Source organism: Apteryx mantelli, chromosome 4 (assembly GCF_036417845.1).
Source record: "Apteryx mantelli isolate bAptMan1 chromosome 4, bAptMan1.hap1, whole genome shotgun sequence".
Classification (NCBI taxonomy): domain Eukaryota; kingdom Metazoa; phylum Chordata; class Aves; order Apterygiformes; family Apterygidae; genus Apteryx; species Apteryx mantelli.
In genome coordinates this window covers 77,877,360-77,896,117 of record NC_089981.1, presented here as the reverse complement: position 1 = coordinate 77,896,117, position 18,758 = coordinate 77,877,360, and the positions used below count along the sequence as shown (strand labels likewise).

Here is an 18,758-nt window from a genome sequence, read left to right as displayed (position 1 = left end):
AAGCAGAGTCTGTAGCTACTCACAGGCTTCACATGAGTCATGAGATCTGGGATATGGCAAGTCATACTGGTTTTGACATTCACTAGGGAATGAAATTTTAAATCAACTATAGATATTATGTGATTTGAGAATGATTCTGTACCTGAAGCAACTGAAAAGCAGTTTTGATTTCCTTCTTCAAACAGAAAGGGACTGAATCATCCACAAATATTTCTTATAATACTTCTGTTGTTCTGAAGATACAAGGATGCAGCATAAACTGTGTCAAAGCAAATTAAGGGACGGGTAACAGTAACGAGCTGGTAACAATAACCTAATGTTGATCACTGAATAGTCCACTTCTCAGCAGTTATCTGTTACATCTGTTGACCAAACACTAAGTTAGTATTTGGAAATCATTTTAAAGCTCAGGTATTTCTTATTTTGCACTCAGCCTTTGCAAGAGCTTGAATAGTTGCTCCTTCAATACTTTAATAATGACTTCATTCAATGGGCTGGAATCATCTCAAACAAGCATGTAATCCATGAGTTTTCATCTTCTCTGCAAGCCATGTTTGAATTTTTGCCCCTTCATATTGACTCCCTAAATTTGCAATGCTGGCAGTTGGCAAAACAATAGTAAAGAGAATGACATTGCTCCGGGTCTCAGAAAGTTCTAATTTCAGAAGGCAACATCATCCAGCTTCCTTGGTAAGACATAGCAAATACTGATTTCAACCTGGTCCAATTAAAGACTTTCTACATAAGGAAGTCACTGCAAAATAATGAACCACAAGACACCCCAACTTTTTTGAACATCCTTGTATTGAGTAGTTTAATCAACTTCCACAAAGGAGTAGAGAATTCACTCAGTACCAGCAAAATAGCATTAGTGTAGTGAAACAGCTATTTCAGGCTATTTTCCTGGATAAACAAGTCATCAGTAACAGCTTATAAGATGATTAATTGTCTCATGGCAGACTCAGGTAAGTGGAATACATGGTGGAATACAATAAAATACATTAAAAATACGACCCTTAAGGAAGACACCATCACCGATACCTTTAGTCTCCTTTTCCTGCTGCCCTGTCCCCTGTTAGCAGGCAAAATTTGTCTATGACAGATTACATCAGAAAAATCCACCTGCAGCACACAAAGAATGACCAGTGTAACCCATCCCTTGCTTGCAACAGTCATTGCTCAAGTGATATTGGTACTTTTTTACCAGCCTGTTCTGTTGTTCTCCAACACAAGCTGCCATTTCTCCAGCTCTGATTCACCACATTCCAAACACAAGAGGATTAGTCTATCCAGTGCAGTGCTAACTGATGGAGTGCAAATTTGCAGATTCATTTCCCTGTTTCCCTACCCTTCTTTGCTGCTACATGCTAAGATTAGCAGAAGGAGCTGCTAATTAGTGTTGGCAGCAGGTCGAGGGAAGTGATCCTCCCCCTCTACTCAGCCCTGGTGAGGCCACATCTGCAGTACTGCGTCCAGTTCTGGGCTCCCCAGTACAAGAGGGATGTGGCACTACTGCAGCAAGTCCAGCGAAGGGCTACAAAGATGATTAGGGGACTGGAGCATCTCTCTTATGAGGAAAGGCTGAGAGAGCTGGGCCTGTTTAGCCTGGAGAAGAGAAGGCTGAGAGGAGATCTTATCAAATGTGTACAAGTATCTGAAGGGAGGGTGTCGAGAGGATGGAGCCAGACTCTTTTCAGTGGTGCCCAGCGACAGGATGCGAGGCAACGGGCACCAACTGAAACACAGACACTTCCATCTGAACATGCGGAAAAACTTTTTCACTGTGAGGGTGACAGAGCACTGGAACAGGTTGCCCAGAGAGGTTGTGGAGTCTCCTTCTCTGGAGATATTCAAAACACGCCTGGATGCGATCCTGTACAATGTGCTCTAGGTGACCCTGCTTGAGCAGGGGGGTTGGACTAGATGATCTCCAGAGATCCCTTCCAACCTCAGCAGTTCTGTGATTCTGTGATTGGTTGTTAAGAGATAAGCAGGACTAAAATGGAATGATGTAAAAACAAACAAATTATTGCAACTCCACTGCCAGAGATTTACTTTCATTTCTTAACATGACCTTTCAAAAGCTCCACACATTTCAAAATCTTCAAGAGAAGTTCTGTAACATTGTAAAATGTAAATCAAGTATGCAAACACATCCAGTGCTACTATCCTGGATCAGAAGACAGTTCAAGTGATTTCATGCCAAGGAGCAAAGAATGAAATCAGTAGTCAGAGGTCATTTCTATTACAGCCATCCCAAACCATGACACAGAAGTTACATTCATTTTATCATTTAACTTGCAAAGTATTAGAGCAGCAATGAAAGCAAACACTGAGGTTTAAGGAGTGATTAAAGAAGCCAGATACTGGAGAAACATATTCTGTCCGTTGTCTGTATTCAGAAAAGATGCTCCTAGGATAGTCTAGGAGGCTTCTTTCTGCTCTGATCCTCTCAGCAGGTAAGTAGAAAGGATATCATATATGCCCATTCCAGGAACAAGGGGGGAGTGGAGCTGCATTTGTACTGCACACTTACTAACCACTGGATATGATAAGGGAAGTCCCTGAATAGGCACAGCACCCTGGCAAGAATCCCAGATTCACAAGGGTGAGAATAAAGGAAAAGGGAGGGAGGCATTTCAGTGCAACGCCATGTGAGTAGAGCCTTCCCACACCCTCTGCTTTGTACTGTTTGCTAGCCTAGCCTCTTGGCTGGCACACAAGCAGGTATTCAGTACATAGTTCAAGCCTGCCTTCTATTACATGCCTATAAAACTGTGTTATTAGAAGTCTAGAAGTGTAAGCTTTCATTAAGGATGGAAAGAAAAAACTTGAGTTTTGCAAAAATTAAGCAAAATTACTTGTAATTATTAGATGAATTAGGGAGGATTCATGGTGGTAAGACAATGTATTCAGAGTAAATTATACTGTCTCTCTCTTATTTCTTAAGAAAAAAAAAAAGTTCTGTTGAATTTGAAGACGAGGAGCAAAATTTTAAGTTACACAGGCTGAAATCCACCCCTATTGTTTTCCCTGGGTGTTAAAATTCTTCTCTTTCAAAGGCATAGAGCTAAACCACTGCATCATAAAGAATTATAACCAACATTTTACCTGTATAGGTGGCTCAATCATTATCCACGCAGGAAGCATCAAACTTGGGTTAAGAGGTTGAGTTCCTACACGGAAATAAATGCCACCACTGGTGTCACAGGCCCAAACATGCTGATTTCCACATGCCAAGCTGATCAGCTTTACAGCACCTAAAGACAAAGAGACTAGTAGCAATTTGGCATTTTTCTTCTAAGTTAGTAAATAGTGACCACTTTTATTTAGACTTGATCATATTAAATTAATTTTAAATAGTCACATAAAAGTTATTAATAGTCAATATGACTTGTGAGAAGGAAAAAAACCCACCAGATATACAAGCTCTTGGTTTTATTTGTGTATGTGAGGTATTTTTCTTTCTAATCTAAAAATAAATGTTTTAGTCATAAGATCCTGTCATTTATAAAGCACACTAAAAATTATGCTATTAAAATAACTGAACTCAGCAGGGGAAAAATTCTGTGACAAATATTATCAGTGCCTAGACAAAATATCACATGACCTAAAGTGAACTTTTCTCTATAGCTGGTCATGCTTATAGAATTTTAATGGTGTCGATCTATAAATACATTCAGCAATGAACATTCCTAATGCTACCAGCACTTTAAAAATATGAGAGCATATGGATTAACATTTCGATGTTAACATACCATCATTACATCTGTAAATAAAAGAGATGATTTTCAAATGGATTTATATTCAACACTGTACGTATTTTTTATTACGCCTGTCTCAAAATTGCAGCAGTATTTTAACCCTAAGTTAGCACAGCGAAAACAAAGCTCCCAAATAATTATATTTTAGAATTTTATTCTTTTTGCATACCCAATCACAGCCATCAATTTTGCTTTTAAAAGGTATAAGTTTACAACGATGGTAAAAAAAAGCATACCTGATATTTTAGACTAAAATGAACTTCTAGTTAACTACGAACTTGAACTCTTACTCTTTCATATTCATTTAAAAATAGCCATATGATGTAACGCATTTAACATTTTATTTTTCTTCTCCCAGTGTTGGGACAACACAATGCCAAGCAATGGAGAACATGTTATACACAAAGAGAGACCCAACCAGTACAGATATACTGCAGAAGGAATGCTCTGGTCAGACGCCAAGCTAAGGACTCTAAAAATAGGCTTAGCTGGTTATTGAACACGCCAGTGCTGCTTGGGATATCCCATTCTGGGTAACAGTTTTCTCTTCAATGATGTGAAATCTAGCAACGAATCCTTGTAAAGTGCATTATACAGAGCATTCCTTAAAGAGGGGATGCAATTTAATTCCACAGCATGCAAGTTTAAAGCTTTTATTTCTGCAGAAGGCAATATTCCCTGTCATTAAGACCTGTTTGGGGACAGAACAGGGGACAATGGGGCCACTCAACTTTATCTTTTAGTTAATTGTAATAGTAAACAGATCTCATTAACCAGAGTTATTTAACTTTCTGATTCCAATGAATTTGAATCAACTTACCTCACCTCAAAATTCCCTTTTATTTAGCAGCTCCTTAAACAACAAAACTATACACAAAAATTTCTACTGCTTGGGATAAGAACATCTAGAATATAACTTTCTATTGCAGGCAGCGGTTTGACATTCAGCTACAAAGTCAAAGTTTTAAACAAAACCTTATTATTCCTTGTAACAAAGTATGACTAGTAGTAATGGCCTTGTCACATGATGTCTCAGCTGTTGAAACCTTCTGATCCAAATAAGCATCAGAGCACTCAAACATGGAATCACATATCACCTACTCGGCATAGCTGATATTATTTACGTCTACAGTACAATTTGATATTCAAAAATGCAGCCCTTATGTAAATGTTTTGGGCTCCCACTTACTGTTTTTACCTCAGGAGAAGGTCATGCATTCATCCACTGATTAGAAAAAAACAGTGTGATTCAGAGATGTTGTTTATTGTTGAAACCTAAGGGTCATTCCACTGTGTTTAGAAACCTTGATACAGATAGTGGAACCCTAATCAAAATAATTTACTAGATACTACTGCCAGTACATAGCGTAAAGGCAAGAGGAAGATATCACCAACATACTATGAGTACTTCAACATTAATGCTGGCAACTCATTCACTTCCATAAAAGAATTCTGAATTTCTTTTTACAGCAACTTGCTCTTTTTTTTTTTTTTTAAACCAGACAATTCACAGTCTTAATGTTTCAGGAGTAAAGACAAGCATACACTTGAACAGCAACAACAGTTCTCCAATTTCTTCAGCTACACTACAGCAAATAAAGGGCCTAATATTACAGCCATGGATATGCACTACCTTGTCAGCAGTGATCTACCAAATGCATTTAATTGAAGGAAAACAGCCTAAAAATGTTCACGCTTTATTATCAACCTGCAGTGACAGGTAAAGTGGGGTATCTTAAGTATTTCCTGATCCCAGATGTCCACAGTACCACCAGAGGGAGCAACAAAGCTAACAAACAGCTGAATGCAAGGCTTGAACTCCTAAACTGCCAAAGTTCACAAGCTAGAGTATTAAAATCAACTAGCATTAATTTCCTTTATGAATATTTGAGATTTTCAGATAAAAATATATAATAGCAAGAAATTAATTCAGTTTCACGGTTATTACCTAAACTGTTGGAAATCAATGGTATCTTCAGAATAGTTTCAAGCCCTACTAAATCAGATGGGAAGGAGAGTATGAACAAGCCTATCTTACAGGTCAGTGAAGGTCAGAGACACCAAGGATGGCTTAAACTACAGCAGGTTATTGATTCTGAACCAACACATCAGGTCTGGAAAACCTGGTGTATTTTCGTTCTCCCTATGCATGACTTGTAAACAAATTATTTTTAAAGACATTGTAAATTTTTACATACAGTATTGCAAATTGTATAATACTAAAATTATATGTGAGATTTAAAGTTTGCCAGCTGTGTCTGCCTCTGCTTAACCCTAAAGAAAAAATAGCTTGTCTGTTCTGAGACCAATCACAAACTACCATTAAAAGTGGAAAAACTGTGAAACAGTTGAATTATTTTTTAAATGGTGCAAGAATGGTGCATATTTTCCATTTCATTCGCCTCCTCTTAAAACAGGAACGCAGCTTATCATGGAGACAAAGACTAAATAATAAACCTAACTGCAATATTAGTGGTTAAACTGGCAAATAGCCAGATTACCCATATCTCTGATGAAAAGAGCCAAACCATGAGGATATTTTAATGATCAAAACACTTTCAACAACTTTGGTCTTATGCCTAACCAAATAAAAAGACAAGTTAACCAGCGGCACATCCTTAAAATTATGCTGAATTGTTAGATCCGTATCAACCTGAAAGTAAGAGCGTCATCAGCTGCATCACCTATGGATGATGCAAATCTTGGAGCATAATTTTTCCTTGACAGGCTCACACACAAAATTCAGTGCCTTGTGTATGAAACGGCCCAGGATCACATAATGATGGCTACACAGCTTGTAGGACAAGAGTTAGCCTAGTTAAAGCTACCGGTACATCTGTACAGCACTGTCTCAGGTTGAACAGTCTCAGACTGACAAACTGTAAGAAGCATCTCTGCCTATAAAAATAATCACATGAACAGTGGACATTCTGTCTCCAGTAAATGGCTAAATGAAATACTGTTTGAAAGCAATAGCTGTTCCGTACTATTTAATCCAGTAATTGTAATATTCCAGATCAATAAACCAAAGATGCTGCTGAAGGAAAATATTGATCATCTGTTAAGAGATATTCAGCTCAATAAAAGTGTCATACCTAGTTGAGAGAGATCCAGTTTTGTCCAGTGCATCCCCGTTGGACAGCTGTGTGAAAGTGTTCTGATAAATATCTGCCCAAGACTATCCAAGCCCCAAATGGCATCCTGGCAGGCAGAATAGTGTACCATTTCAGCCTCCGGTGGCAGCTGCACCGTAGAAGGATGAAACTGAGGATTCTGATCACTGACACAAAACAGATCCTTGCTGCTTTGGCACAGCCACAGAAAGCTTCCTATGGAAAGGACATTTCTGTTATTAAAATCATTCTTAATCTACTCTGAGAAAGCTTACGTATTCTGCTTCCTCTGAAAAAGTGATCAGCGCATCTGAAGACAAAACTAGATCTTCTTGAAAATCTTAACTTAAGAACACATCCAAGTCCAAATAAGCATCTTAAGCCCTTATTTAGGCACCTAAGTATTCCCTCTTGAAATGGAGAAAGTGGTAAGTGATTTCCTTTGAAGAAACTAAGATACAGGGAAAAAATGTATATAATAGTCTACTGCTTATCCCTTCCCCTTCCAATCTTCTTTGCCCTTCTTTATCCCGAAATTGCCTTTGAAAGACTACATTCCTTTTCAGCTCTTAATCACACATTTTTGCCAATAAAGCTAGTATACTTAGTTATAATAGTTAGAAATTGCACTAAATAATGTAACAGCAGAATTCCCCAACTTGGTCATAATTTTACCAATAAAGTGTGCCGTTCTGCTCCAATAATCGCACTGACAGGAAAAGTGCATGGTTGGTAGAGACATTCCAGCAAAGCATGCTCCAAAATTTCATATTACAAGTTCTGGCAATTCACACTGGGGCAATTTAAGAAGTTACTGCTCCTAAAGCACTGCCCTCTTCTCTGTTGGAGGTCACTCCACACCAAAGGTGGCAGAGCAAATGATATGCCTGCTCTCCAGTTATATCAGCTCACAATCCAGTTTATTTACTAAATCCACCACTGCTTTCAAGTTGCATTAACCTGTTGGACTATAGATAGCAGCTGCTAAAGCTTCAAATCGATCATCATCTTCAGTTTAACAGTGGCAAACAAGTCTACCAGACACTCTGCTCAATTCTCCCACTAGCACCACTAACTTTTCTAAGTGTGTGTGGGGGAACATGTAACTCACAACAGCATTGTTCTATGTCTCTGCTAAAATTAAGGCCGATGCAAATCCCTGTCTTAGAAAATAACTCACTGTTAGAACCACAAAAGTTTACCTCTTATTGAAACCATGCTAAAATGTAAATAACAGGCTACTTCTGTTCACAGTGGCTGAACTTGCAGCAAATCCCAGTCAAACCATTACAAAAGTTTTTCCATTGATTTGAGAATGTACAAATAAAATATTAAAATCCACTTTTCGTTCTCTTTAAAAGAATAAATATAACCAAGAAACAGACAGAAAGAAAGATGGGTATAGGAGGGAAGAAAAAAAAAAAAAAAGCTCAGCAGTCAGGAAGTGCAAGTTCCATTCCCAGTACCATTACAATAGCATTGCACAATTTTTACCAAATTGTTTTTTTCCACTTCCGTAACACAACTTTAATGTTTCCCTGACAAAAGGCTACAGTAAGGTTCAGTTTATTACATAATCAGAGGCCAAAGTGAAAGACATTCAAATGTTCCTGCTCAAGTCACCTGATTTTATTTTACATCAAATGTAACAATCCCGTGATAATGGAAACAATTTAAAGGGCTATTAGAAGTTCTCTTTTGAGAACTTTAGGGATGCCATGAAACCACAGCTCTCTACCCTTTCTTTTAGGAACTGGCTTTTTCAGCTTTTAGCAGTTCATTTGCAACAGCAGGAGGAACAAATTGGAAAAGCCGTATAGAATTTGGCACTGGTGGACAGAACTACCAGAAAACCAGGGATGTTAAACAGTAAATGAATGGTGAAAAGGTACCTAGATGCACATGACTAGATTTCTCCTCATTTAATCACCTCCTGGTGACTGGAGAATCATTCTCCATTCTATGGAAAGTGCCTTGCTCCTCCCACTAGCACAATTAATCTACCACAGGACCTCTTGAACATTTAAGACTTATCCCTTCTCTCAGACTTTGCTGGAGGGCTTAGTCTTTTTCATTCCTTGGTATATACACTTTCTATATAAGCTTTTATGTTAACTACCTGGCATCTCTCCATTTGGGGAATATATTACCCCTAAATATGCCTTTGAAAAGGCCAATCGGTAAGGCCAGTCAAAAAAAAAAAGAACAGAACATCTTTCTCCTATAGCCATTTCTTGGTGTTCTATCCATTTTTGTTTTACCTCCAGTAGTTTTACAGACGTGTTTTGACCTTACCTCAAATATTTAAGACCCCTATTTACAAAAAAGGCACCAAAAACCTGACAGCATAACACCATTTAATTACTTGCACCATCAGTTCCCCTTTGTTAAGTAAGACATTATGTGCCTGCACTGATTTACTAACCTTCTTTAGATGAAGCTGTGGAAGCCAACACAAAGATCCATTTTGTGGCAGAAGCAGTACCACGAGGCACAATATTATTCCAGTAAGTGCCTGGAAAGAAAGAACAGAGTGACATCAGCATAAAACTTAATTTCCTATTAGAATATTTTATTATTTAGAATATTCTTCCATTTTTAAGAAACAAAAAATTAAGTGTCATCTGGCCAGGATTTTCTATGCAAATCTTTCAGTAGCTGTTTTTCAGGAAGAAAACCTCCTACAACTGTTACTCGTAGACAATGAATTTTCTTTCAAAATCTGTCCCTTTAAAAGGGAAAATATTCAGACCAAATGTTACAACAACATTAAATTTAATTTTTATGTTTGCTTGAAGCTGCTGTGACTACAACTCACCATGGATAAGTTTTGCAGTCACAGAGTTGTAGTCCTGTATTTTTCTTAACTTAAAAAAAACTAGATGTAGAAGCACACCAACCTATTAAGTTTCCCTTTGCCACATGGAATTCATTTTTGCCTGAAGAGATCCAGACTCCGCTGCCGTTAACTCCGAGGAGACTGGGTTGACATTGAAGTTGCTGCGACCAAAATGCCATTCGAAGTTTGTCAGCCACCTTCTCTACAGGTGCCTGAGCTGCTGTTGCCACTGTATGAGTTGCCTGGATTATTGTCTGGAACAGGCTGCACTGGTCAAACACTACATAATCGGTGATGCTTACCTGAAAAAAAATGTTCTGAATAATTAGACTTCTGGGTGAACTGTGAAATTTTCCATGAAAACTTTTTCCCCCCCTCTTTAAGTACAGGAAATCTACCAGGATTTTAGAAACCTCCTAAGTCTAAGTGTAGGAAGGGAAAAATAAAAACTGTACATTTTGATTAAGTAAGAGCCTTGATAATAGACTAAAACCAAATAATATTAAACATCCACTTACAACCTTCCTCCCCCCAACAATTCATTTTGAATTCTGCATTTTAAGAAATCCTTTTGTTTTGGGATGACTCAACATCTCTCCCTCTAAAACCATGTTGAACCTTGCGAACAAAGAGGTGAATTTTCAGTTTTCTAAAAGGAAGAGAGAAACTTGCATCATGTAGCAATTTAAAATCATATAGCAAAAATCTGTATGTAACGCAGACCAATAGTCTTTTACAACAATCTCATATGCACTTTAATGTATAAGACAAGAGGAGGTCTATATAAACAATTGCCCAAGTTTTATCATCGACAATTAGGTTGATCATGCTCTGAGATACCTTCAGAAAGGAAGGCAATGCTTAAGTGCACAAAGAGAAGGGCAGTTTGCCTATAAACTCAAAGCCAAGCTACTTATCATGCCCATTTTGAGGAAAAGATTGTATATGCATGTAAACTGAAAATCTTAACTTCGGCAGAAGTGTAGACAAACAAATTTTCTGGATAATTATTTTTCTAAACCTTTTCTCTCCACACCTATTCCTGGGGAAAATAAGAAAAGCTGGGGAAAAGAGTCAGGGATTCTAAATCAATGCCAGAGACTACCTGCAGTAACTGAGTTAGTTTTAGCCACAAGATCTGTGACTGAAACAAGCAGCCCCACATGGTTTGATGAAGTTTCAACTCAGTGGGGAAAAACAAGGTAATAAAAGCATTTCTGCAGAGTTGTTTATTATCTTTTCCATTCAGCTAAGGAAAAGATGGGTACTGGAAGATATGAGGAGAAGACACTGCATACAGCAGCCAGGTTTGTATGCTCTGCCTAAACAGCACCTCCTATTGCTGCTGCTAAGATACCAAGCTAAATGCAGCATTGATATGACCCAGTAGATCATCTCTTTTGTTCTTGAAAACTGCTCTGATGCTACTCTGGATGTTTTTTCCCCTTCTTTACAGCAGACATGAAAAGAGATTTCAGCCATAGCCATTCTGTGTTTTTAATACATTGAATAAACAATACTATAACATATCAAACAATTCTTTGAGTTTTATGCTTAGAAACTTGTGGGAAAACAATCCAAATAATAAACCTCAGGTAAAAGACTTTAAACTGAAAGCAAAATAAAGAAATGCCTACTTGCCACCAATGATTATCATCTCCTTGCGGTTTCTTTGAAACTATACCAGTTCTGAACCACAGATTTCCATGGATATCCAAAGCCCATAACGTCTGCTGATCTCCAAGGGTTATGCACACTGGTTCCAAAGCCTGCATTTCACTGGAAATGCAAACAAGTAAAAAATTAAGTGTTACTTCATATTTATGTCTATGGCATTTTAAATAAGTTGTTACAATGCCAGCAGCAGTTGAAAATGTCTTTCAATCTCAGTGTGAACAAGCTCAAAGAAAAATTTGATTTCAAACTGTCACAGTTATCAAATAATCTAAATTTCATTAATTTTCATAAGTAATAAAAGCTCAACACAAAAGAGGCCTTCAGAGATCACTTGAGATTTGAAACTCAGAAATATAACAAAGAACCAAATAAAGACTGATTTGTTCAGTAAAAAATAAATAAATAGCCATGCTCTGCAAGTTTTTGATAAGGCAGCTTCACAAATATATCTCCTCCAACTTCCTTGCCCTGTTCTGAGAACAGTACTAGCAGTTCAGGCACCACAAATAGCAAACTGGACCCAGCCACACAGCAAAGATAAAAAAGTTTCCTGTATAAGTAAACCCTTTTTAAGCTCAGAAAGTCAAGAGGATCAGATCATTACACCAGACAGTTCTAAACAAAAAGGTAGTCAGCGATGCTATTTCTTTTAGAGAACCTTCCTCATCAATCCAAAAAAATCAAATATGAACTTTCTGCAATTGTAATACAAAGCCCAAGAATATTAAGTGTACCTTAGGTGTAGGTCAAGCAAATATTTCTGTTAAATAAATTGATTAAATTACATGCAAATTTCAGATTTAAACAAGATACTGAATACTTCCTTAGACTTTGAGAGCCAGATACAAAGTGGAGAGGTAGCACAGGTTAAAGATTTTCACATTAGGATGTTCAGTAGAAAATAAAATCATACAACTGCAAGAAGCAGAATTTCTTCCTACATTCACTTCAGGCTGACATCACAGACAACAATATTCTAGATACTCAAAACCATCAGTAAACACTTATTTTGTGATAAAGCTAAAAGCACCAACTACTCTGAGCATAGGATCAGCTACAAAGCTAAATACCAATTACTCAGAACATCTTTTAAAAACCTCTGATTGGGATATATGAAAGTATTATCCAACTGTGTATGAATGACCATGAAAAAAAATTGAGATTTAATCTCAGAAAAAAAAATACACTTGAAAATCTGGAGAGCCCATTGAAGAAGCCATTACAGCACAGATTAAAGAAATACTATCTAGTAAAAATAAAATAAAAAAGCATACTGACATGTTATACAGCTCTTTTCAGCATTGTTCCCACTTGCCCAAGCTTGCTTCAGTTGCATTACCACTTCTGTTCAGGGCATCTTTTTTCATTACATAGCAGTCATTCATCAGAGCAAAATCCAGTGTTACTCCGGAAATGTTTGAACAAAGACTACACAATATATACAAAATGGTCTGTAAGTACTTCAGGTAACGTGTTTTCAAACACCAAGGAGTTCCAACACTGAAAACAATTATTTGTGTCATTCTGGTTTTGACATTGTCCTGCTACAGTGTCGTTACCTGACAATATCACTCTTCCACTGTTCTCCTTCAGGACAAAAGCTGCGTACTCCCTCCCGGTATAGCAGGGCCCGTTGCTCACTCAGTGCCCAGACGACATTATTTCTGGATGTAACCTGCGACAGTGGATAAGGGCAGTCAACTTTTACAGCTCTGGCACAAGGACGATCCACACTCAGGCCTAGAAATCAAAAAAGGAGGATTGCTTTACAAACTTTGGCTTTTTTCAACTAAATTAAAAGAAACAAAACAAAAGAAAATAAGCATGGGGGTCTGGGGGAAGGGGGAATATATCCCCAACATGCTAACACTTTTCATTTGATCACTATGCTCTTGATTCACTGTTCCTTCCATAGACTATTAATCGTTTCATCTAATAAGGTTGAATTTAGATTTTGATATTTTGATTAATAATTTTATTTTTGAGAAATACAACATTGTATATCCTTCAATATCTGGCAGAACCCACAAGTCTTACCCTGTCATTTCTGTTCTTTTCCTCCCTCTAGTGTTAGAATTAGGAATCTCCGTTTATAAAACATATATTAGACTTAACAGGAAGGATAAGGAAAAAAAAAGCAGGTAACGCACAAACTTTTGCCCAAGACATGCCAGGAAGAGAAACAGCCTGATCTGTATAGAGGCAGCCAGGCAATTATAAGAGAACATGCCACAGCAAGCAGTACTGAAGGAAGGAGAGAAGTTCTGATTATGTTTATAGGCAGTTAATGCACATATGTCTATACATGTAATCTAGAGGAATACGTGTCTTCTCCACAACTACACTGAAGCTTGATTTACATGGCTATATGTGAACAGCTCAAGAGACGTAGCTTTTTCTTTTTCTTCTCATGCTTCTAAAGCAAGTACCATCAGACTCACCGGTATGATATTCTAAAAAGATAATAAGAAAAATGCTCAGTTCCACTCTCGCTCACACACATGCTTGTTAGAGAAGTTAGACAGGGTGGTGGAGGGAATTAAAGGATCCTGAAGAAACAACTATCACTATGGCTGCATCACATTAACAAGACAGGTATACTGAGAATTTATTTTTGGCATCAAAGACAAATTTAGAAGCCTAAGAATAGCAGAATGTAAGCCGATGTAATCAAACCAGTCTCTAACAGGGAAGAAAATTGATTCAAACCTCCACAGAGCCCTATGTGACTGGCATCAAGTTCACTTTTATCACCACTATCCATACTTCCTAACATACATGTGACCTCGGCAGGCCAGTTGATTTTTAATTAAGTTGAGGAGTTACAGAAAAAAAGATAATTTAAAAGAAGAGTATCTTTGAAACAATGCCGTGTATTTAAACAGTTTTCTTATGCAATAATGAAGAATTTGTACATAATTTTAAGTAAAACTGTATTATAATGTACCAATTAAATCTACAAGAGAAGTTAGGAGAATATCAAAGTTAAATGGAAGGTAAAACAGAATATTGGTCAACACTCACAATTTTGCCCTGCTTTAGTGTCTTATTTTTTCCCGCCTCCACCCAGTCTTCCTCTTACTTCTCCAGTAATTCTTTCAGTATACTATCTGAAATGCTTCCTTACCAGTTCAGCTCCCTGTGCACGGTTCCCCTGCCTCTCTCCTTGATACTCTTCTCCCTTAAATCTGTAACTTGGAGCTTCACCCTTGAATTAGGCTTCTCTCTTGTTCCTTGTATCTAGCCTGAATACTCTCTGCATAACACCTCCCAGACGCAGCCTCTTCTATTAGCTGAAACAGCTGAAGCTAAGGCCATCACTTCAAAGTTGCCACTGCACTATCGCTTTCTCTGATCCTTGCCTCATTCACATCCCATGACAATGCTGCTGTAAAGACTGCCACTCCCTAAGCCTGTCCCATTCCTCCACTAGCTTTGCTTCCTCTGTCACATCAAATATACACCACCTGGCTATACCTCCAAAGCTTTTAAAGGTCTTATCTCTTGATAATGAAAGGAAGGCAGTGCAAGACAGAACTCTTAGCTCTGAAAGACTTATTAAATACAACTTTTCAAAACAAATAGCTTTTGTTTTTTCCTATGCTGCCCCTCATACTTAAAACTCTGAACAGCCACACACTATCCCATCTTTCAAATCCCTTCTTATAACTTTGCTAAAATCCTTAAAGCAAGAAAACAAACCCCACTTAAGACTCAGTTGTTTCAGGGTACCATACCGTCATCAAGGTGAGGATACTATTTCATCATTTTCTGCAGTCCTTTACCATTTATTTCTATCCATCTCGTATTCCTCCCTTATCAAAAATTTTTTATTCTGCATGTACTCCACTTAGCACAACAGCTAAGGGCCATGAGCTAGGTTCCCTGTTTCCTAATTAAAGTCTCATAACTGTTTCCAATCATTTTTCAAGATAAAACTGTTTCCCTTCCTAGCTTTGGATAAAAATTTAAAAAAACCTGTAATCATTCAACAGATTTACACCCTAATGATCTTAGTCTGTAAAAACTGAAAGAGGCTGCAATTAATTCAGATACCTGTTTGCAGATACAGATCTCCATTTGTTCTGATAATCCAGGCAGTGTCATCACTTAAAGCTACAAATACAGCCTGAGGTAAAGCCTCATACCAGTGGCGTTTTCCTTTTATAGTTACTTTTCCACAAGCATATGCCTTGTTAGTTTTCTGTTCAATCTTCCAGAGAAGAGCCCCTGTACGAGGAGATAGAGAACGTAATATCACTTAGCGATCACTGTAACAGAGATAGCTGACCTAACCAAAGCTAACACGAAGGAAAAGAGCCAAAACAGTAAAATAAAATAAAAATACAAGTTTTAAAAACGTAAACATTTGTCTTGCTTATATATATTTTTAAAAGGCAAGAACAGTGGCCAGCTTCTCCAGGAACTGCTGAAATGCATTTACCATCAGAGTATATTTAATTTTAAATACTCTTTAGTTATACATACTGAAAAGAAACAAAAGTCCCCAGGGCCAAAGGAGCCAGCTATTAAGAAACGTAAGTTCATGGCTTGCCTCCATTACAGTTTGGTATGTCCTTAGCACATCTACGTATTCACAAAGTCTGTAGCAAATGCTTTCACTACCACCGTAGTTACAGATTTGAAAAAGGCACATAAAGGAATATGAGATAATTGTAATACTAATTCCATTACTGTTTGTAGAATGTGAAAGTAAGCTAAACAATAAGTTTTATGGACCAGTCATGAGTGAAAAACACTGGACCAGATGTAACGTTTCACACAGCAGCAGGCAGTATTATCATTTGCTGCTCAGCACGTCACGAGCAGACAGAACTCAGAAATGCAACTACACAAATCCTTCTTGAGAACTTTTTCCCCATTCCAGGTAGTAAAGATAGCTCAGAAAAAAAAACCTGAATGGAACTCTGAACTTAACTCATGACTTGTATCCATGCTGGCTTGTACCAATATACTGCTGCAACATTGGTACAATATTTTGCAATATATTGGCAACTTAACTGCCTTTGAACAATTCCACAAAGTAGCATTATTTGATTCTATTTTGATCTTTTCGGTTAACATACTCTTGTTTTAATACATCCACAGGAAGCTGTGGATGCTAGAAGTCTATATGGGGTCAAGGAGAAATCTGTTAACTTCACAGAATTGAGGGTACTAAATGCAGAGACATTTAGTATCATATCCACCAACAATTGCTGTCAGAGTACTAAGGGCAAATGTCATACATGCTACTCCAATCCTTTTACTCTCTTGCAGGCATCTATTTTTGACCACTGTTAAAGACAGGATACTGAGCTGGATGAATCTTTGATCTGACCTAATACAGCTACACTTATATTTTTGTCCCCAACAAGGCTCAGCTGCAGATCAAATGTAACACCTTTCTTCTTAAAATAGTTAGCAAATCATCTACTTCACAGAGAGGAGAAAAGACTGACAGGTGCTTTAAGAGATGACAGGGGAAGAAAAGTATTGGCAAGATAGGCAGCTAAGTTAAGAAAATGTTCAAGAAACTTATATTTTCACAACAGTCCTGGAGCAATCTGGAAGGCCAAGAGGGATGCAAGTCCATATCCAAAACCTGCTCATTTTTAATCCAACATAACCTTCATTCCAAAGCATCCAGAATAAAATCGTAAGTAAATGTGCCATAATTAAAACTTTCAGTTTTCTTGAGTTTAAAAAAACCACAATTCTACATTTATAACAAAAAGAATTTTAAACCGGGGAATCATGAATAGTTTCATATTAAAAAAAACAACAAGGTTCTGAGCAGATAAGGACCTCTTGATTTATTTTTTCCTACCACTTAACTGCTACTTCTGTAGTTCACCTTAATCAGGCAGCTCTATGTTGAAAACTTCTCAAGATGTGATAGTAAGAACTTGTTAGAAGATAACCACTTAAACTAGAACATGGTATGCTGATGTACTGAAAATGCACATCATCCAAGATGACTTTTTTTTTTTTTTACACTACTTTTACATGAAACAAGTCCCAAAGAAACAAGAACCAAGCTTCTAGAAGTGCTACATTAAAATAGTCAATAAGCTACATGTACAAAAATTACAGCTACAGTACAGTGCTTACATAACAGTGCTTATGAATCTCAGAAAGATGACAAGTCTACCCAATTAAATAATAGCTATTATAAAAAAAAAAGGCAAAGAATATGCACAAGTCTATGAAAGTTCTGTATTTACATGAGGTTAAAGGGAAATAATGCCAGCCAACCTGAGGGGGAAACCGCCACCTGCTGGACACCATCTTCAAACTTCTGCCACCGCAGTCCGGCACCAGGCAGAGCACTGCAGTACAGGCTGCCTCTGTAGTCCAGGCACCAAATATACTTTTCTGAGACAACCAGGCTCACTATGCCATAACCAGGGCCAGAGTATCCCATCCAGCTCTCTGCAAACTAAGAACTGTAGAGTCAGAACAGTGTCAGGCATCTTCAAACTGCACAAGAAAATGGCAACATATAAGCTATAACAACTGACATTTTCATTTAAAAAGCTAAATGTAAAGTTCTTATGTACCTTAATGAATGAATGAAGGAATGCTTTGTGTAAAATAAAACTCCATCCGTCAGAGTTCTCTAAGATAGTGTACTGCAAGCTCCAAGACTGTGAGAACAAAACTTTTGGCAAAAAGAAAACTCCACACTGTCACCTACCTCCAAAAAGTGGCAGATCTTCTCTTATTAATTAAAGAACACATACCTAAAATAAATGGCAGCTGCAAAAAAGGAATGTTTAAAAATGTCTAGTATCTCCTTAATCCAGAAGGCTACTTATTGTCTATTAAACAATTAGCGAAGGAAACAAGACAGCCGTTTTGGAAAATACTAGCGCACAGAGACTACTGATGAAGAAACAGCTAAATGTCCAACTCCGATCCTCCTTGTATGGTACAGAAGCCATGTATTACAGAAATTTTGTTTACAGACTGCTATTCTGAATTTTGATAGCTTGCATTAGGTGGACCCAAGCACTGCATATATAACCTATAGTGTAAGCGTCTGAAAAGCTGATGTGCTTTTCTAAACATTCTGGAGCATGAGAACACAATTTCATAACCTGAAGGCCTTCTATACTTTGGGCTACACTTATCTCTGAATAGGACACCATCAACACAAATCTTAACCTTTTATCTACAAATATTTCAGTTACTCTCAATACAAGGCTGTTACAGATTAAAAAAAAAAAAAAGAAGGAAAAACTAATTTCCTTCTTAAAAATCTCTGCTGAAACTCCCAGTGATTTCAGCAATTATTAATTTTAGTATTTCTTTTCTGTAGTCTATAGGAGAATTACAATTTCTGGCAATATTTCCTCCAAA

General features: G+C 37.4%; 1 protein-coding gene across 8 annotated transcripts in view; it reads right to left on the bottom strand.

Moving 5' to 3' along the window:
• Window positions 1–18,758, bottom strand: part of TECPR2 (tectonin beta-propeller repeat containing 2) — a 46,086-nt gene that overhangs the window by 14,087 nt on the left and 13,241 nt on the right. For 6 of the 8 annotated variants that reach the window (XM_067294999.1, XM_067295001.1, XM_067295000.1 and 3 more), the window contains 8 exons: window positions 17,652–17,835; window positions 15,450–15,623; window positions 12,953–13,133; window positions 11,354–11,495; window positions 9,778–10,018; window positions 9,303–9,392; window positions 6,860–7,093; window positions 3,112–3,260 (listed from right to left, as the gene is read on the bottom strand). In XM_067294999.1, the coding sequence (XP_067151100.1) occupies window positions 3,112–3,260; window positions 6,860–7,093; window positions 9,303–9,392; window positions 9,778–10,018; window positions 11,354–11,495; window positions 12,953–13,133; window positions 15,450–15,623; window positions 17,652–17,835 (1,395 nt within the window). The remainder of the gene's footprint in view (window positions 1–3,111; window positions 3,261–6,859; window positions 7,094–9,302; window positions 9,393–9,777; window positions 10,019–11,353; window positions 11,496–12,952; window positions 13,134–15,449; window positions 15,624–17,651; window positions 17,836–18,758) is intronic. The other 2 variants (XM_067294997.1, XM_067295002.1) reach the window with 2 other exon arrangements.